General features: G+C 35.3%; 1 protein-coding gene across 2 annotated transcripts; it reads left to right on the top strand.

The window, feature by feature from the left end:
- Positions 1–210: 210 nt before the first annotated feature.
- LOC134536786 (uncharacterized) lies at positions 211–21,119 on the top strand. Of its 2 annotated transcripts, none has more exons than XM_063376703.1 (4): positions 211–371; positions 3,247–3,436; positions 4,569–4,781; positions 10,427–21,119. In XM_063376703.1, the coding sequence occupies exons 2-4, from the start codon at positions 3,250–3,252 to the stop codon at positions 12,718–12,720; spliced, it is 2,694 nt and encodes an 897-aa protein (XP_063232773.1). In that variant the 5' UTR covers positions 211–371; positions 3,247–3,249; the 3' UTR covers positions 12,721–21,119. The 2 variants fall into 2 exon arrangements, with proteins under 2 accessions (XP_063232773.1, XP_063232772.1); XM_063376702.1 differs by having other exon boundaries at positions 236–371; positions 3,230–3,436.
- The last annotated feature ends 1,333 nt before the right edge of the window (positions 21,120–22,452 follow it).

Genomic DNA, 22,452 nt, shown 5'->3' with positions numbered 1-22,452 from the left:
ATTTTTTTACCAGCATGCATCATGTAGCGCTTGCAATCAAATATACTAATAATTGAAAATAATTGGCCAAAATATTTGTCAAAATTTTCTTGCTGCAACAATTCTAAATCACTTGGTTTTCTAGAGTATTTAAATCTATTAGAAATATTTAAAAAGAATCATTTACCTTTTTATGTTGTGCCTTTATTTTTCACAATATTATTGCTGTTTCGTAAATCCAATAGGATTTTAATTTTTATTGCGTTTAATTTTGAAGTTGTTTCTATTAGTATTTTGGTTATTATTACTACAAGAAAATTGTTTGAGATGATTGAAGTTTTGCAGATATAAATGAAAAGACTTTTAATCGTGTAATAAGTGATAACGATCAGGTATGCTATTTTTTGTAAACTTAATCTAGCACTGATAGATGATAGTGAAGTGGATACTCTTGTAAAGAAAAATATTAATTTTTGTGTTATTAGAGCTGCAATTTGTTTCCGCATTTTAAATTACTTAGTAGTTATTGCTTATGAGTTTAGGTAAAGGTAAACTTTTTATTTATTTGGTAATTAATTTCATTGCTAAGTAATTTTGAAGTCGCGGAAATTCCTGACAACTTTTACTCCAGGTGATACTGAATCATGACGTTTGTGAATTTCTGTGCAGTTATTCTTTTATTTATATTTTTATTTTCATACATTTGACGTGAGTTTTATTACACATTGAAATCAAACACGTCTAAAAATCAATTATTTGTATCTAATACAGATTTACGTACATCACTGAAAAACAGTAATATTTTTTATAAAAATAGCAATTGTTTTCCATTTCATTCTGTAAACCGTTGATGAAATGACAGCACAACACTTAGACTTGTATCATGAAAAGGAAATTCATATATTAGTTTCCTGTTTCTGGAACAGTTTGATAAAACTGTGTTGTGTGTTATTTCCTCATCTTCCAAAAAAATATGAACGTCCCTTGCTGTATATCTAATCAAACTGAAACAATCATTTGCACCTCCCAAAAACATAGTTTTCAGGTTTTTGAAGTGAAATTTTTTTACAGCTGGTAGAGTAATATCAGAATCAGAGGGTAACGGAAGTGATTTGGTAACGGAGATAATGTATGTAATATATATATATATATTGCTCAATGGTGCGGGTTAAAAAATTGAATTGAAATATTTTTACAGCCAGTTACAGATGACGGTAAATAAGTATGTAGTGTACGGATTAGCGCCAAAAAAAATCGTACAAATATAAAATAACTTTCATTATATGCTCATTTACGTCCTCTTTTCATAACCGCCTGCGGAGATAAGAAATTCCAAATACTTTAGGAGATATCGAATTTTTTAATTTTCATATTTGGGCACTATTTGTTTAAAAAAAAAAATTTAAAATTCCAAAAATACCTTTATTCTGTGCTCTTTAACTTCCTCTTTTCATTAAACCAGGCGGAGATCAGAAATTCCAAATACGTTAGGAGATATGGAATTTTTTAATTTTCATGCTGTGCACTGATGCGGCGTTCAGCGGGAAGCCTACGATTCACTCATCCTTCTGGACATACCCGAATACTCACGTTGGCAAGCCTTCTTTTTTTAAAATTAGCAAGAAGTAATTAAAAATACTTTAAAACATTGTGGATGGTTGGTTATATTAGGTAAGTATAGCTACATTAAAAAAACTGTAAAATCATTTTATGGTTGCTTAGCAAATAAATTTTTAATATGTAGCTATCCAGCACTAGGAAACCATTTACATGATTTCACAGTATTTTTAATGTAGCTATCCTAACCAAATCAACCATCCACAATGTTTTAAAGTATTTATAATGTAGCTAACATAACCTAATTGACCATTAGTTTTCATTAGTTGCATATTGATTTACAATAAACAAAAAAAAAACCAAAGATGCACGGTCGGGCGTTTACTTCTCGTCTGTTGAAAGAAGGCTTGCCAACGTGAGTATTCGGGTATGTCCAGAAGGATGAGTGAATCGTAGGCTTCCCGCGTTCACCATTGTTGCTTGTTTACAAGTATGATTTTTTTTTTTTCGCGACGTAGTTGAACGACTACATCACGTAAAAAGAAAATTACGTGAGTTCCTACTGTTCATCCTTTTTTCCGGTTTGTTAGGTCAGGTCAGCTACATTATAAATACTTAAAAACTAAACAACCATTAAAATTAAGTTTTATTATATTTAATGTCCGTTCAGTTTCAAAGTATTTATACTTTAGCTGACCTGACCTAATCTACCTTTGTCCCGTTTTTTTAGATCAGGTCAGTTACATTATAAATACTTAAAACTATACAAGTAAAATTAATTGATATTATTTTTAATTTCCGTTTATTTTGAAGTATTTATAATGTAACTAACCTTACCTAATGGAAAATTTATGTTATTTAGGCATTCACGCACACACGGCAAAATATAAAATGGCGTCTGTTGAATGATTACATAGGGCTTGTATTGCAAAATAAGAACGGCGATATCTCCAAAAGTAATTGGAATTTTTTATCTCCGCAGGCAGTTATGAAAAGAGGACGTAAAAGAGCATATAATGAAAGTTATTTTATATTTGTACGATTTTTTTTGGCGCTAATCTGTACACTACATATTTACCCAGATGGCATTAGCAGGAAATGATTTTGCATATTTTCCAAAACTATTGTAAACATTGATATTCTTTCTTATCCTTTTGCATACTTTTTGTACACTTTTGCAAATCTAAACTCTCAACTCAGTTTGGATCCTAGTGTTAGCATTAGAATGTTGACATTTGTATAGAAATTTTCCAATAGGGTAATGTATCATATATTATCTATCATAAACCCATTTATTCATTCTTAGATTCCATTGAAGACATGGACAGGAACTAGCAAATAAATGTCTATTTTCACAGCATTATTATTTGTGTTTTAAATATTAGAGTACCCTAAACAATTTCCTATCAATTGTATGTATACCTAATTAGCGCCATGTTAACTATGCTCAAGGTTGACAGAGTGGCCTCCATGTATGCTTCACTTGTGATCCAGGAAGCAGATCTACATAGTTTGTAATAAAATTGAGATCAATATACTTGTCTGTCTGTCACACAGGTAGGGCAGCCATATTGTATCAGCCCCATCTTATCCAGTTTGACCCTGTCTCAGTGGGAAACAACTCCATAAATCAGATCTTCTCGTATGCTCATGTTATGCTTGCAATTGATAGTTAGGTGATCATTGTTTAAAGTAAGGTGTGGCTGGCAGAAAATGGACATGAAGGACAGCGACTCTGACGTGTCCGATGGCTGGTCGATGGTGGACGCAGCTGTCCCGAGCGAAAGTGGCTCTGCAAAGGACGTCTCCGATAACGAGAGCGTCAACTGCAATGCCAGCGACGGTGAGTCGCTGGAAATTATTCAGGAAGAAGATGACGAACGAAAGCAGTTTATTGAAAGTAAGTTTACGTATTTACTCTTTTATGCTGTGAGGATGAAATTTATAAAATGTAAGCTGGCATGTGCCAGAATTTTATTAAATGATGTGATTGCAGTTCAGTATGCTGATGTACCTAAACTAATGCTGTAGAGTGTCTTAAGCGTGGTTTGCACTACAGAGTAAATTACGCCCACACCCCACAGTGTTCATGTTAGTATTGCCAGGCACTAGATTAGTTGATCAGTGCCTTGATATGGTTTATTTGCAGTAAATTAATAATTATGTAGGCCTCAGTGGATATGGTTAGGTATGTTTAATAAGATCACATCTTTATGCGAGTTTTGGCAATGTTTGTGCATAAATGCACCTATATTTACTTACATATATACGCATTAAAAATATTAATATTATGTGCATGTATTGTAAAATGAATTTATAAATACAAGAATAAGCTTACAATGCAATTAGTATAAAATTAATCATGTAACATTATCAGTGACCAAAATATACACTTATTTTGCCATCTAATGAGACAGGTAGTTATGTAGGGCCAAATTCATCTTTACAAATACAAATTTTTAACTAAAATAACAATTGGAAATTTTGCAAAATTTTGAAATAAAATGGCATAAACTTTGATACATCTTATGCTATACAAAAATAAATTAAATGCAGAATTTGAATTTTTCTAATTTAACACCGTTGAAGCCTGCTTAGAGGTAATGTTTCAGATGTATATCAGAAATATTCAGTGACCTTACTTACACATTCAGATTATTTTGAAACATCATAGGCATGTATGAAATTTTTCTTCTCTGTGGTCTATAACTGGCATCCATGCTATCTGAAACTGGAATGTCACTAATGGCAGAATTTATGTATTGGAAGAACATAGTTAATGCCCATTAAAAAGTACATTGAGACGCAGTATCATAGACACAAACGTTGCAATATGTTTAATAAATCCATTTTGCATCATCATAGGAGAACAATGACCTACGTTTTGGTTATAAATAAATTTCCACAGTTTTTTTTTATATACATAAGGTCGGCCTATAATCAAACTAAAAGAAAATTGTAAAAATTTGGTTGCAAAATGTGTGTTGAAAAAATATTCAACTCTTGAATGCTAATATATTTTTTTCTTATAGGTGTTCCAGATGTTGATAATGATTGCTTCTCTGTAATAAGTAATTGCAGCAGTATGGTAATGGAAAATGCTGCTGCAGATAGCATTGAGTGGAATACAAGCAAGTTACAAACGTATGTGCACCGTCGTAATGGCCTCCTCAATGCTAGACTTAATTTCATCGTCGTGGTTGCAGTAGCAGCTGTAGCAGGCTTGGGGATCGGCCACTTCATTGGTGAGTTTCCTTTGGTTTTGTTTTACTTTATTATTTATCATTCGGTTATGATACGGTTTATTATGATCATCACTTACCAGGCATTGACCTATCTGGCAGAATCATTAAATATCATAAAACAAAGTCGCTATTCTCTTCTATCTTATCTGTCTGTTCCCTTACTTCTTCTAAACTACTGCAGCTTTCAACATCATTTAGAGAATTTCTTCTGAAAGGTTTATGTACATAATACATTCATATTAAATTTTAAAAGTTATGCTGACACATACAAGACTGATAAGGTAAATGTACCAGTAGTCGTCATGCTAAGAAGAGTTTTAGAAAAAAAAATTGTGTACATAACCTCATAGGTGTATTACTGCCCCTACATGTTTGTTTTTAACCTCAAACTTTACTCTACAATGCTATCCAACACTCTTCGATAAAAACAAATTATTTTTGTAGATTTATAATTTTGAAAAAAGTGTGATTTCGAGCCAGTAGTCGTCATGCAAATTTTCGTGTTTGTCAGTGTTCGTCACATGTTTGTGCCAGTAGTCGTCATGTGCGATTTCGGCTGCATTAGTTTTAATTCATGGATCCAGAATGATAGTATTGTACTATTTGGGCTTCAAATTTTATTTGGTACTATATTTTAAACATCAAAATGGCAATTCATAAAGATCGTTTAGTAATATAATGAATAATCCTCATTAAATTTTGAATTTACTTACAGCACTCACGGAACAAAGAGAGACAGCACAACTTTCATGAAAATATATATAGAGCTGCAGCAAACCGTATGTATTCGTTACTGAGTAACGGGTGCGCCGTCTAGTAACGAGTAACGAAACGTTACACACGGCTGCATTTTGTTACTCGCATTTCTCGTATATTTTACGCATGCGCGCGCATATTCGATGAATTTACGTTACAAAGAACGATGTTTGTTTCTTAAGTAAAGTATAATTTGGAAATTCCTCGTCTAAGTTTTTTTACTGTTTATTAAAGGTATTATGTGTGTAGACAAAGTTTGAGATTGGAACAGAAACAACGTAACAAAGTATTTTTTTACAAATCAGAAATATGTGTGTTTTTGTTTTTCACTATCGCGTATTTTCACGTTTTTTTTTGTTCTTATCTTAAAAGAGATATAATAAAGCCGCTCTAATGAGATTTAATTGTTTCTTGGTTAACAAAAACTGTTTAATTATCAAATATTGTTAATTGTTTATATTCTATTTATTATTATTTACGCGACGTCATACTGTCCGCGTACGCAATACGACTCGATTCGTTGCTGCAACATAACATAGCATGTTATGCGGTATCAGCAGTAAAATTTAAAAATGAATCGGGGCCCATCTTCCTACCCAAGGGCGATTTGCCTTTGTGTTTATTGGACAATGTGTTTCTTGGCACACTATTTTTTTTCCTCTGCTCGTTTTATACTCATACCATTCGCTACATCTTTAAGAGCAGCTTCCATGGCTGACTCTTCATACAACAGTATTTTCCGTTTTGGCATTTTGCCCTGTAATTAAAGAACGAGACACATGACAATGTTTAATTTACTTATAAATGTCAATATATATATCGAATGACCCCTAAATTAATGTAAACAACAATGCCTACACAATTTCTGCAATCAATAAAGTAAAGTAATTTCCGACCCAGAAGTCGTCATACACATGCATCGGAAGTCGTCATAGGTGACGACTACTGGATCTGATCATAATAATGTACTTTGTCTATCAACAACAAAGAACCAATATTATTTAAGAACTCTAGGGTGTAACTTAGCACAACTTTAAATAAAATATTAAATGTACCAGTGCTCGTCAGGTATGACGAACACTAGCAATACAAGGTTTTTATTGATCCAGTTTTCGTCACCCTAACTAAATCATACAAAGAAAACGAATTTTTTTAAATAAACACTTTCACCTCTTCAAGAACATTTAACTAACACATTCAGCACAAAACATCACGAATAAACATGAAAAATTACAGAATTAGAAGTAAAAATGTGCACTTACGTCCTTAGTGTTTTAGTATAGGAATTCCCCTATTTATCTTCACTGCTCTATGAACTTTTGATGCACGGACTTTTTTTGATTGAAAATAGTGTTTGTTCCGAAAACTATTGTGGTAATTTCAGCTAGAACGTCGACCAAATTTTTGTCAATATTTAAGTTGGCGATATATTGAGCTACTTCTCTATTATTTACATTTGAAGTTGCTAGTGACGACCATTGGAGCAGTGACGAGTACCGGAGCACTTACCTTACATAAAATTAATGTACTTCAAAATTGTGGGTCTTAAAAAGGCCTACAGAATAGTCCACAATAGCATATGTATGTTCTAAGAATGACTCACAGTAATAATTTTTTACTGACATAGTATTAATCATTATCCAGTTAATTTATGTTAGTTACCTTAAGCATTTAATTTAGATCATATGTGATTCATCATATCATGCTTTTTAGCATAATATTATTTAATAGGTACCTGATTATCTTTGTTGGTTTAGCTGTTATACCTGCCTAATGTATAATTGAAAGTACGTAGTTAGTTAGAATTTAGGTGCTGTTAGCGCATCCTACATACTTTTTTTTATCTGTAAATTAAATTTTCAAACACCGCTCACTTATGAGAACTTCATCTTTATAAGCACTTACTTGTTAATCTAAATGACGCCACATTAGTTGATCACATCCGTGCGAATTCTGGGGGGAAACGAGGGTTGCTTGTCTGTAATAAAAATATTTTAATTATAGTTTTGCATTCATTTTACGTATAGCATCAGAATGTTCAAGATAAATAGTACATTTTCAGCTTTACTAAGAGTTTACCCAATTTATGTGTATTTTGTGGCTATTTTGATGGTATTATTGTGTACTTGAGGAAATATTGTTGAAATAGTGTAAGGCAGGGGGGGAAAAGGTTAAAATAAAAGGCTTGTAGGGTTCCAAAAATAATTTGTGTGTTTAGTAAACAGTCATATAAAAAATGATAATGATCTCAAACACACGATGTAAGCGAATGACTCGTAATTATTTCCGACAGACACCAAGCACTTAACATGTAAAAAAAACTAACTCTCCCTACGTAGGTTTAACAGCCAAATAACTCGTCGCTTAAGAAACAAAACCTCCTATGTGACAAAACGCAAATTTTTCAGGAGAGCTTGACAACTGTATGTGTCATGCTGGAACTGAATGATAGCCAGTGTTAGAAAAAAGACCAAAGCAGCACATGCTGTTGGATTTTCCATGGAGAAACAAAAAAACTAATTTAAAAAAAATGTCATTTAGGCAGTGTTGTCTCTAAGCGACAAGATGCATGGTCAATCAGTACAGCCTCTGCTAAGCCTGCTGGACAGCGCTGTAGGGTTAAAAAAAACTGCTTATAAGCACTAGGTAATGGTATTGCCATTTACCTATTACAAGCAAATAAGTTTCTTCAGTGAAGTGTATCTTATATTTGTGGTTAAACTTTTTCTTTTGGCGAAATTAATACAGGTCTTTAAGAAAATACACATCACAAAAATTTGTTTGCAATGTTGCCACATATGCACACACTAGCTACCAACTTATGACTACCTAAATACTCAAAACTAAGTCTCAATACATATCGTATTTCACCAAAGTAGTCTTATTTGATTAGCACCTGATGCACATATACAGTAAAATCATTAGTAGTAATATTAATAATAATAATAATCAGCATGTCTAGAACAGAACTACAGTAAACTCTCTATTATCCGCACATGCTACGAAAAAATACAGCACGTATGTAAATCTGTATTTTATTACAAGTGAGCAAATTTGAACTCTACTGACGATTGTATTGTGTGCAGTATACAGTAAATGCCACAGGCCTTCTCGAAACTCACGCAGTGTCTAATGAAGTCTCTGAGTACGTACAGTACTGTATCCTTGTTACGAAGTAAGTACCGAGCACTTTTAAGTTTACATTACTGAAATGTATTGTATGTTAATTATTCAGTAAAATACTATAATTTTATTATCATTTAAAATTTTTTACTGTTATTTGTAACTTTTACTGTACATAAATTTTTAGATTTTTAAGTTGAAATTATTGTTTCCATTTTTTTTTCCCATTTTCGGCTCTTTTGCTGATTATCCGCGATTTTCACTATCCGCGGCGGCCCTGCCACTTAATTTTGGGGATAATCGGGAGTGTACTGTATTCTGAAAAATAAAAATAAATGGGTAAATATTTGTGTGTTTGAAACATGTGTCATCATTAATGTAAAAACGTGTTATTAATATAAACCTTGAAAGAGCAAACAATTTATAATTTAATTCCAATAAATTTAGGTCAAACATTCTGGTACAAAATTCATGTTACATAAATTACATTCAACATTTTAACAATGATTAAAGATAATTTTTTTTATATAATTTGAGTTAAGTTTTGACAAATTGCTGATTGATTTCGTGATTTTTGTTAAATGTCTGTGTAAAATGGTGTAGTAAGTCGTTTCGGTGTTATTTTGATTTTATCGCAATTCACCATATAATGGTGTCCCTAGCAATGGAACTTTACAAATAGGGAAAACTCGGAGAAATTGTCTGAAGCAAGTGTCAAACCACTGCATAGTTTTCATAGTTGCAGGTTTAAATCCATGTCCATCTACCTTGAGTTCTGTTTACCATGGTTTCCTGAAATCACGCCCGCCAAATATAGAGATGATTAATTACCATGGGCAAAATCCTTCCCCAACATCCCTTAGTTGATCGTGTTGTATTAGTCTGTCAAAAACAATGGATGGTCAACAAGTCATAAGTCAGGATAAATGAATCCATCCTCTGGAATGACATTTAAATACTCCTCTCTGGCCGTTATGGGTCCTTGGTGGCCATGATCATCGAGGCGTAGTGCTTACTTGGTGAGGAAAGGGCTTTAAACTCAAATCGTGAGCTATTAGTCAAAACCCCATTGGTCACAGCCTGCTATATGTAACCTAAGAGTTGATGAGTTTGATGTAAATCACATCTCTTTATCTTTTTAGATTATTATTATTATTATGATTATGCAACTAACACTTTGAGGTAATTTTCAGCAATGTGCTAGTACTGCAAGTGCCACCACGGTTCTCAGCTTCTCATCGTTATATTTCTTAACAGTGTGGTGCTTTTCACTTGAGGAATTCACAATTTATCACAGGTAAACCATAATTGGAAACCAAGAAAACTAAGCATAAAACCGAGAAAACATGTTTTAAATTTATGTGCGGTTGTATTAAAATTAAATCTAGCTAGATGGCGGTTGGTTCAGTGCATTGCAGATGGAAGCACAAGATACAGGAAGTGTGGTTCTGTATATAAACAAACGTTACAGGTTTCTTATGACTTAGTGTAAGTAACTTTAAAAAAAAGTTGCTTGGTTCCTTTTATATAAAAGCCCTACAGTTTTGGGTTAGATAGTAATTGCTCATTTTTGACTGCAAATATTTTCAGCTACCTTATTCATTGATATGACATCATGTTTAATTATAAAGCTCTAATGAGACAATTCTTATTAATTACGCACTAGTTTACTGTTTTATTTTGTATTTATCCTATCACTGTTAGCAGTTCATAAATACACCTACCATTGTGAGTAATTTGTCTTAATTTTATTTTATTTTTTTCAGGATCTCAAGAGAACTGCCCATCATTACCTAATAACATGCCAGATATTCCTCTGGTTCCTATCGATCGCACCTTCCCAAAGAACTCCAAACTTGACCTAAGTTCATATCATGAACCTTTAATAAGTAATTTTTTGAAAGCCAAAGGTATAGTTCATACTCAAAACAATGACAAAATGCTTAAAGATAGTGTTCTTAGTAAAGATCATAAAGTTTCTGAAGAAGAATGTTTTAGTGACCAGAAACCTATAAATAACTTTTGTAACCAAAACCATAACAATGATGATTCAAAAACAGATACCAGGAAGAAGGTTGAAATGTCTTGTGATGATTCTGAAAAAAGAATTTGTATTGAAAGAAGTGGGGGTGAAGCAGTAGCAAGGGAATGTGAAAACAGCATGGAACATACCCATTTAGAAGGAGCTACAACATTACTGCAAGAAAAATTGTTACACCAAGATTCTAAAGGTAGTGTTATGAGTGAAGTTGTGAATTTAGAAAATGTGGTTCAAAACATAATTATTAATGCTGATTCATATAGTGATACTGAAGAAGGGCAAAAAGATGGTGTTAAATTTGATTTCAAAGATCGTGGAGGAGAAAAAACAGAGTTGAAACACACTGACGACCAAAATTTGTATGGAAAATTTTCAGAAGAAGATTCAGATGGAACTCCTATGGCTGTAGTTTTAAGCCAAGATACAAGTATGCCACAAGAAGAATTATTACTCCAAAAATGGCAAGACAGAGTTTCTGCGAAAGAAGACACACAGAAAAATGTCTTGGACAAAACCAGCAAGACAGTAGTTATAGTGAAAGATGCTTTGGATGACAGTTTCATCCAAGTTGATTCAGATTATGAAACTACTGTGGGTAGTGATGAAATAACTGATCCAGATTGTGATGATTTGAATGTTAGAAGAGAGGAGGAGGTATTGCAGCAGTTTGTTGGTGAGAGTGATGCTCATTTTACTGTTCATCACGGTGAAGCGACTGCAGAATCAGAAAATAAAATTCCTGATCAATTACCTTGGCTGAAAAGATTTTATGACACTTTTCAGCATTTATATAGCCAGGGAGATAAAAAATTATTTTCAGTTGTGGATTTGCTAACCAGTTTGAAGCAAAGTATAGTAGAGTTGGACGAAACTATTGTCACTAATGAGTCACCAAAGTTTTTGAAAAATATGAAAATGTCTGTCAACAAAATGAAAGAAACTATGGAACGTATACAGAAAGATGTAAGTTTTTGGAGCATGAAGACTACAGAGAAAATACATCATCGACTGTTGAAACTGAAGTCGAAAGTACAGGAAAAGTGGTGTGCTTTGAAGGATCAGTACCAACATCAAAACACAGATATGTTTGGTTGGCTTAACAATAATCTCTTTCAAGGCTGCAGAAAAGATGAAAACATACACAGTATCAAATTTTCAAGTGAAAACATGGGTCCCACTATTCTTGGAAGTGTAAACAGTGTGGAACAGACACATCCAAGTTTGGGAAAGACCAGAGAAAAGAAACAGACCCAAATTAAATTTGACAAGGGTGATGATGGTAATTACGAAGCCACACGTGAGAAAAGTGAAGGAAGTGCTCTTGACAATAAATTTGAAGGCAAGGGTTTGGGTCCGGATAGTTACGGGTATGCTACGGATACGCCCGAGTCGGCAACCCGTGATTTTCGGAAGGGCTCGAAAGGAGCGTTCGATAAACTCCGGCACCACAGCACGAAATGTTCCCCGCATTGCAAACTGGAAAGCGAGAAAGGGCACCGCGAGGATCCGGCTGAAAAGTGGACGCTGGCCAGGAAGGTGGCAGCTGGTTGGAAAGACAGCAGCAACGTGTCTGGGATTTGGATGCTGAGGATGTCGCAGGGACGTGCGGAGTCGCGCAGGAACGGCCAGAAGAGCGACTGGCTGTTTGAGCGCGCCAGGGCTCGCAAGCTGAGGAGGGACACGGACCACGAGCGCACCGGCTGGTTCTTCGAGAGAGCACAGAGGCGCGATAACTGCCGGTTGAACCCCCAGTCGGACTGGTGTCTCGGCATGAAGCGTTCGGAGCAGGGCCAGAACAAGTACAGCTACGATCATTTTGACAATGACGACGACGAAGACGAAGACGAGGAGGATGATGACAACAAGCAGCATGAGTATTTCAGACCAAAGTTTTGGTCGAAAAAAATTCCATCTGCTCCATTTGCCAAGACGGGAAAGTGGCTGAAGAATACTGTCAAAGAATTTAAGCAGAAGATGAATTACTATCAGTACAATCAACATAAATTTCACTATGTCTGAATGGTGTTAATTTAGTAGTAGCTTCTTACCTGACAGAATTTGTATTCAAGGTGTATCATGCTGGGAGAATGTCCTCCCCTAAGGCTTGTTACCAAAATGGGATTGCACACAAATGTTTTGGGAGGATGTGCACGCTTTTAGGGATATTTTTACATCAGCGGGAATTGTGGTGTTGTAAAAGTCACAAAATGCATACAATTTTGTCGTTTTAAATTAACGTCCACTTTCCTTAAATTGAAAACTACCATATGTATTGCTCTTTTCTAAATATTCAGAATAATCACATGCTTATCGCTGACACTGTCAGATTCTAAACAAATATTTTCACTTATGCCTGGAGTTGGTGCTAAATCATTTAGAGAATGGCTTTAGATTTTCATCTTCTAAGATGTGACTTAACATGCAAACAAGTGTAGAGCTGTGTCTTTTTTTGAATCCATGAGGCTGTTTGTATAAAACTTAAGTGTAAATTTTTTCCTGATCTGGAAATCTATTCGCTTACTTTTTAAGGTGACTATCTCTGCATTAATTGTCAGTAGCCATGCTACTGTTAAATATTTTCAGAGCAATTCACTTTACATTGTCAATTTATCACACAACTTACTGTCCTCAAAATGACTGGGATGGAGGTGGGATTAACTTGCCACTAGCTTGCCAAAACAGCTCTCTTTTACTTGTGATTTGTTAACAACGTTGCTTAGAGAATACCCAAATCGGGATGGTGTTAAGAGAAGCTGGGAGATAGGGCTGGTGGTGTTAATTGGCACCCCTGGTGCGAGCTTATTAGAATTTATTCTGGCAGGTAAGATGGTTTTTTTCCCCAGTATTACTGCTACTGTCAACTTTGTTTGGATTCTAAATAAAATTGGTTTGATTGGTTTAAAGGTGGTTTGTAATGCCATACCCATAGTACCTGATGCAATATTTAAAAATTTTTGTTTCTTGATTGGCTGAAAGAATAGTTTACTCATCATGATAAAAAGAATCTCACAGGGAACAACTCATAAAATATGCGTACACCAATCCCTCGCATAGCACGTCTTCAATTAATGCGAATTCAGTTAGCACGATGTAAATTTTACTGCCCTAGTCTCGAATAGCACGTCTGTAAATTTCAGTTAGCACGAAATCGCCACAGGCTAAAAAAAATCTCGGAAACGACGCGACGTCAGGTATGGAATTCGAGGGGGGAAGAGTGGTTTGGAATGCGAGGGGAAAGAGATGCGCACGCAGATAAACAAACACCGGGCCGTACTGTTGATGCCCGGCCGCAGACCAGGCCCTACCGTTGATGCCCGGCTGCAGACCAGGCCGTACCGTACAGAAACCAAAGCAGATGAAATTGGACACGTTTTTAAAAAAAAAGCAAGATGATAGTGTTAATTTCACCCCAGAAAATATTTAACTAACTTTTATGTTTTGTATATGTACATATTGTACATACAGTAAACTCCCGGTATATCGCGCCCCGATTGATCGCAGAATCGGGTATATCGCGGGTCAAACCATGTCCCCCAGTCAGAAATGAATAATAATAATGGAATAAATGGTTGACAGCCGATTAGGATAATTTTGCGTTGTAACTAACAAACTAAGCATCGGGCAGAAAAAAGCCTAGGCGTAGAAAATGTCCGCAGTAAAATTCTAAACAAGATATCTCCGTACATTATTCCTCTATCTTGTAGGGTTTTCAAATTATGGTCCAATCCAGCCCAGTGATATTTTCTGAAACACTAGTTCTTAACGTCGCTTTATCTCACAAATGAAGCATCGGACAGGGGACCTGATAAAGCCCACCATCCAGCGACATTGTCCAGCGTGACTCGGCTAGGGATTGATGTTGGATAGGCTTGGTTGTCGGCAAGCGCTGGGTAGGGAGAGGCTAGCCGAGAACATGGAGAGAGGTAGAGATTAGAGCGGGCAGAAACACCAGGGGGAGTGGGGGAGGGAATGTGTTCACGCAGCACACAGGCAGAGCATGAGTCACTTGACTGAGCAGCGTCGCTGCGTACAAGGCAAAATCAGGTAGTCCGGTGTTTAAAATTCCACTCCAGAATCTTAATTGGTACTTTACTGGACATCTGTATATAAATGTTTTGTTACAACTTAAACCTACAGACGTAATATTATTGGGTAATTCATTGTATTATACAAGTTCATCTTTTTACTTTGGTATAATGTTTTAACATTAAATAGTAAAGTAAATCGGCTAGCGTATTTTTAATTTTTGCCCAGGAATTCCCAGTGGTCCAATATTTACGTGAACCATACTGTACCACTTTTGCCGTGAGGTAGTAAACAAGTCCTGGAAATGTTTATGTGTAGCGGTCTCCCGACCTTTAAACAGAGGCTGGGGAATATAACACTTGCCGATCCGAGCCACACACACTCAGCAACTCGACACAGCGTTTGGTGAAATAAGTTAAGACAAAGTTTAACACGGTTTTTAATACGGCGTCACTGATTGCGCTAAAATTAAATTGGCGCAATTTTTGTTTCCCACATGTGACCATTTATAATTTGCTGTAAGCATGGATAATAAAGTTTAACCACTTGACACGATAGACGATTCTTTATTTTTTATTGTACGAATGCTAGAATCGTTTTTTTCCTGTATTTGCGGCCTGCTTCTACAAAAGACAAGCTATCTGTAAGTAAATCTAGAATTTTTATTTTGTCAATCAAACTCGGTACTTTGCGATTCATATTCGGTTTGAAGTATCACTACGGCCTTTCTTTTTAGAAGACTTTGACCACAGAATTGTGTGTAACCGCACACACTGCACTTACTTTGTTACGGACACTGACGAAGCAGATACTGTGGCTAACACCACGAGACTGGCAGCAGCAGCTTGTGTGCCGCACATGTGTATGGCGGCGTGTGGCGCGCTCGTAGGCCGTGCGACAAACTGTGCGCGGCACACGGAAAAATAAAAACAATTCAACATTTAATATTTATCTTTAAAATTTATTATTTTTATTTTTTCACCCGTGTTTAGTGGAAACTGCGGATGCAAAGTCCGCACAAAGGCGGGCCGTCTATACTGTGCGTGCTTGCCGACCTATTAGAACACAGGCGGTGTTTTATGCCTTTTGACCTTGGTCACATCGAAACATCGCGGTTATGCAACAACGCGGGTAAAAGTTATGTCCCCCGACAACCGCGTTAAATAGGGAGTGTAGGAGTGTACCCGTATTTTAATGTTATGTTTGTGCTCTAGGGAAAATCTAAATCTGTTTATCTGTTAACTGATTTGTTTACATAGCCGCTTTTATAAGAGGTGTGCATAACAAATTAAATGTTTACATATGGCTGTGTGTTTTAAAGTTATATAAAACCAGTTCTTAATTTCATAAAAGTGTTTTAATTTTGTTAAGTTTTAAACGTAATAACAAGGGATCCAGCTGCTTGCAACAGCAGGCAGACAGACGCGCGCGCGTGTTGAAGGTCACGCCTGGGCGGGCAAGCCAACCTGCTGACTGACGGTAAATATGTTACCACTTATCTCCCGTTACACTGTGCCATGTTTTCTTTATCTAACGTATTCGGTGGTAGGCTTAAAAAGATAAATGATATGACATATGCATTTTCAAGTATTATTCTGCGCATTTATATTATGTAAAGATTACTTCCCTACACATCTTGGAACACATTAAATAATTTAGCCTTATATTTATGGGGACTAATGCTTCAGAATACGCGATTTCGATTAACACGAACATTTTTAGGAACGAATTAGTCGTGCTAAGTGAGGGATTGGTGTAATAGATTTATATCCATCCATCAGTTATTCAAACCATGCTGTTTATGTTATTTTGATCACTCATGTGTAAAAATGAGTTATCATTAGATATATGTGGCATTTTTTTTTCTTTTTTTTTTTTCAATTAATACAGAAAGAATCAACAAATTTGGTGGACCGGTTCAATATTAAGTCAAGTTTAGCAAAGTGTAAGGCCATTCATCATACTTAGCAGAAACTTCTAATTAAGTGTGTGTTAACATTATATCCTTGTGTGTTATGTAAATGTATATATTATTAAGATAAAAATTTGAAAAATATATATTTGTTAAACTTTAAAATTTTATTAAAAGCAATGTTAAAAAGTTATGAGATTAAATAAAAATAATTTTACATTGGTAATGAATAAAAATAATCTAATATTGGTAATTTATTTTGAAAAAAGTATCAAATCACCTGGATGATGAAGTCGTCAAACATCAATATCTGTGTGTGTAGCATGTGGAACTTCTTTTATGATGAGTGCTTTATTGGTTTATTCCGATAACGTTCAAAACAATTTGTGTATGATGGTAATTTTGTTGTAATGGAATATTGGTTTAATAAAGATCGTAAGCTTTCGCGGCCATTGTCTGAAGTTGCTTGGCTTCTGGGTTGTAGCCGCATCCAAGGCGAATATATCACAGATGTTTTGGTTGACATTGCAGTTGCCATCATCAGGGTAGAGTTACCTATTCAACCCAGAAGCTAAGCAATAATTATCGGTTTAGTTCAAAAAATATAGATTAACCATCTTTCGAAATTACCAGCAATGCTAATGTGTGGACTAAAATCTTTGAATATATATACTGTATAGAAGTCGCCAGCCCAGGTTAAAAATTCTAATACGGTTTTGAGGTAGTTGGTTAATTCACCGCCGCAATCGCCACCATCTCTAGGGCATCGACTTGTGGTGGTCCCTAGCGGACAAGTGTCCAACTCTTCAAACACCCCTTCCCCCTCCCGTTGAACGACCTCAAGCTGCAGTGAATGATGGATGAGGGGTGCGGGGAATGACAGCGGGCGACAGTGCTGCGCTCTAACGTATAAATAACAACTAAGACGATACAGGGCGTTACGGCAGCGCACTGCAGCGGTGAAGTTCCCAAGCTGCTCCTCATACGCTTCTGAAAAACGTAGAGTAAATCCTATCCACTCGCGACTTCTATACAGTATATATATTCAAAGCTAAAATCAAGCAGATTCATACGTGTGGGTGAATAACAAGGAATGCTTAATATTTTTATACTGCCATGAAATTAAGCAAAATGACAACACAGAAATATTGTTAAAAGTAATTTTTTTTGTATTTTTCTTCCTGTTCTGTACATATGCTTATGCAGAAGGAAATGACTGTTACTTTGATTTTATGGCCTAGCAGTTTATTTTAATTGATCGTTCACTAAAAAAAAAAACTTTATGTACGACAGAAACTTGCCAAACATTTTTAAGACGTTGGGAATTTGTCTTCAGATGAAAGTGTACACTGAAATTACTTGAAATGTTCACAACCTCAATAATAGTTATGGATTTATGGCAGGGTTTACCTTGATTTGTCATCTTCAGTTATTGGAGTTATTTTTCATGCACCTCCATAAGGAGATTGATGCCAGGTAAAACAGTCATGCATCTGATTGAGCTTCAAGTTAATGTTAAGATTATATTTATGAGATTGTCTCGTATTTTTTTCATCTTCACCCCTCATATTATGGTTTTCTAAATTTTTATGGAACTTTCAACTTTCTTTTTGGTGCTGTCCCACAGAATTGAATTTTTGATCAGGAAATAGACTGGTGTGTTAAGCCTTTTTTTTATGGTAAAATAAATAAAATTATCCTTCCACTTCTCAGCTAAAGCAAAGTTCCACAAGTAGTTACCAAATTTGTATCATTTTTGCAGTAACAAAAGTAGAGCTTATATGAATATTACGTTGTGTGATTTTTTCAGTTACATTATTTTTAAGTGTTGCTACTAGCAATTGTATCAATACTTCCTATTCTGTATTGCAAGACATTAATAGTTTTTTTGCTACTGGTAGATTAGAATGCAGGTCAGTAAATATTTTTTTAATTGCCAACTATCATAAAAATACATTTAGTATTTGTAATTACATCATCTAATTTAAAATATGCTGTTGTGATAAATATGTAAACTGACAAAAAAAAATTATCTTTAGATGCATGCAAAGTGATAAATATGAGTGTCAGTTAAACGCGCAATGCTGAAGTTTGAAAGACAAATTTGTTCAGTCATTTTGTCATGTATTCATGTTTCAAGCAATCACCTAAAAACCTGCTTGTGTGTTGAGATTTGATGTCTTTAGGGGTTGTATTTACTTCCGAATCAATATTCATTATGGTAAGTGGTAAATCAGTTTTTATTGGTTACAGCTTGATAAAAGTGGTTTGTGGCAGTGGTGTATTTTTTCTGTTTATATTCTTGTGGCTGGTGTTTGGTTGCCAATCAGTAGGGACTGGAAAAATTCGCGGTTTCAGTGACCACTAGGATAGACTCCACAATTCTCTATGTACTCTGGCAACTATCACCTGGTCATTGGCTACCGACTCGGGACACCTGTTTACTGCGATTCTTATGATTCGATACTTATTTTGTTGAGTGTTTGCCATTGGCTCAGAGTCCTTCAGGCAAATTGCGGTCCAATCACTGACGCAGCATTAAGCTAAACGAGTTTGGATTCCAGCCTGTCTCGAAAGGAATCCGCGAATTTTTCCGGTCTCTACCAATCAGGTAACCTTCCCCCCCCCCTTCCCCCCAAGGAAGTTAGAAGAGAAATTATTGCACTTGAAATCCAATCAGTCAGCACATGTCATACGTGTATGGTATGTGTGTGTCTAGCTGGAAAATCTTTGGCATCTGCCATTGTAGATGTGGGTGTTAATATTGGTTAATTGACAAGTTGGTAGCTGTGCACAGCAAGCTGTCTACTGATTCGTTCATGTCCTGAGAAAAAGGTTGTTTTTGAAAAGTTTTTGATCACTTCAAATACAAGTTAGACTGTCATATTACCTTAAATGATTTCAATCATTTATTTTATGATTAATAAAGGAAAATTTTGTTCAAAAAAGTTTACAAAGAAAAAAAATGAAATTAATTTTCCAAGTGATTATTAGATGATCTGTACAGAAAGTAAAGCATTATTTTTCAAATTGGCATGCTCATAAATATTTTTTAAAAACATTACTTTCAGCTATGTGTGTGAATAAATCATATAAAAATGTGCTCTGAATAAATCATATAAAAACTAACTATAAATTTCAACATATCAAAATTGGTTGCCTACCTCTAATTTTCATAAATCCAAAGCATGGTGTTTACTGTTGTTTAGTGTTAAACAAATGTTTGTGTAGTATGCTGATCTGAGAATTATGTTAAATTACTCTGACATGGGTGAATAGTGTTATCTTAATATGTATGTAGTAAATTACTTTGCCATATTGAACATTTGAAATATCATTGTACTTCAAATCATAGGAACATTTCCATGACAACATTCATTCTTTGTTAAGATTCTCTTGGCTTTCAGGCATCTTAACTTTACCTTTTCATGCTACAGATGTCACATGCTGTGATAGGCCTTTAAAGCAATTTATTGATGGTAGAGGTAATAAGATTAACATTCGTAGTCTGTGTTTTCGGGAATATTTATTTAGGTTTTCATGCCAGAGTTGTATTAGAGGTAGGGGTTGATAAAATCCAGCTCGGGCATACCTGGAAAACTTTTGATACCAACCAATGAATAAAATCACTGCCCGTAAACTAGGAATGAAAGAACGTGTTTACTCTCTGGTATACACATATTCACATCAGCAGCTTTATCATCTGAGTTTTGTGTGATATTTCCACCAACGAAACAGTTTCTATGCATGCATTCAGGTCAAGGGCGTAGTCAGGGAGGGGCATGGGCCCCCCTTCTGAAGCAACTCATTAACCCGCTTAAAATGAATAATGTATGGCTCAATTTATGGCCACATAATATGCAAAATTAGAATGTATCAAGTATTAGGACATAATCTTAAGCATTGGTATTGTAAGGACAACCTTTCATAAGTGGTACTTTTTGTTTCAGAATTCTGTGTTTTGAATAAAGCACTTGATGTTCCTCAGGTAGTCTAAAAATATGTTTTAAAGCATCAACTATAAAAAAAATAATTTTTTGTCCGAGGGGTATTGTATACTCGTCCAACCCCTTCTCATCCCACAGAAATGTCTTTAAAAAAATTATTTTTACAGCTTCCTTCGGGCTCTACCAAAATTCCTGGCTACACCCATGTTATGGGTCACTAGGCTCATGACAATGCTATTTAGAAATGTGGCTCATAGATACTGAAAATAGATCCCAAGCAGAGCTTGTAATGTTCATTTTAGCATGAACCTGCTAAAACATCTCTAGTGCTTGATATTTTTTTTTTTGTGTGTGCGACTTGCAGATAATGGGCGTTAGGAATAGATTATTTTGTATTTACAGTCTGAAGAAAATAAAGGTTTTTGATTTGATTAGTGATCTTGAATGTATTGTCCATCATGTCAGGGCATGGAAGTTCTTTAATTAGTTTATGAAGTGTTTATATCACATTACTATTAAGAATGTTCCAAGTTGTCAGGTTTGCTTTTATTTCACATCTATGTTGTATGTAATAATGTTTATTCTATTAGAGAAACTTCTATGGTGGCCTCTGTAGATAAAAATCTTATTGTATGCCATTCATGTAACTGTTGTTTTTCCATTAAAGGAAGAATGTGTTGTTCTTTCAATAATATTATTATATATTTATTTATTTTAGAAATTTTTGAAGTGATACTTCTTTGCTGAGGGATTAACAATTATGCCGATCGCCTGATGGCAAATAGCTAGATATGTGGTAGGGGAACCAGGAGGGGAGGGAAATAGTTAGGTACAGGGTGGGGGAACCGAGGAGACGGCAGGGAAAAATAGAAAAGACACAGTGTATTTGCGCTCTCGTGCACTTGCATGGTTGTTTCTTGGGGGTGGACATGTGCTATCCCCATTATTATTTGATTAACTAAATCACACATCTTATTGTAGTTACGAGGCCACGAGTGTGTAAATATGTTAAGTTCAATATTTCTCCATCAGAGTATAGTTGTGGGTGACTGTGGCTCAACAAAGTAGCAAAGTTGAAACTACACTATTCATAGATAATAGGCATGCGTAGTGAGTAAATTGGGAGTAATAACTCAATTGTGGCAGGAAAAATAAAAACTAAATGACTGTCAAAATTAAAATGAAATCTCACCATATGCAGTGGGTAGCAATGAATACAAAGCATACTGGGCAGTGGTGAATAACACCTGGAAGAAAAGCAGAAAAACTTGAATGATAGAATTGGCTGATACTACATTTTAAGAAATAAAGAGAGAAAGGGGATCACTTCCCCTATGATGCAACTGCATGACACAGACCTTAATCAAACTTTAAAAAAAAAAAAAAAAAAACCTTATATAGGGTTAAGTCTGCTCAAACTCGCGCACCAAAAGATACTTCTCAAAGAATAGTTGCAGTGCATAGTTAAAGGTGTAGTAAGGGAAATAAAACACTTGAGGTAGAACTACCTTTGGTATGCATGAAAAGAAAGGGGAAATAAAATGGCCATGGCCTATAATGTGATGTTGCATGGCGAACTTAGGAAACTAGAGAGGGTTTAAGAATTTAATTGGCCATAGTTCAGAAGCAGACATTGGACTGGAGAAGGTATTTAAAAAATGGCCACCAGGTATTGAGCAGAGGAAGTGTGACGAGTATGCCATAAACTTGTCATCCCCGGAGGGGAAGAGGAGGAAGGTGTTAAGGTGCCAGGATGCTTGGCTGACTGAAGGCGAGGGGACAAGAGAAGGACATCTGTCTTAGCACAGCACCGGGTTCTGAGAACAACAGAGAGGTTGGTGGGTGCACTGGGAACAGCAGGATGTG

Source organism: Bacillus rossius, chromosome 11 (genome assembly GCF_032445375.1).
Source record: "Bacillus rossius redtenbacheri isolate Brsri chromosome 11, Brsri_v3, whole genome shotgun sequence".
Classification (NCBI taxonomy): domain Eukaryota; kingdom Metazoa; phylum Arthropoda; class Insecta; order Phasmatodea; family Bacillidae; genus Bacillus; species Bacillus rossius.
The sequence above is the reverse complement of the archived record's forward strand: the minus strand, read 5'-3'. Positions and strand labels throughout refer to the sequence as shown.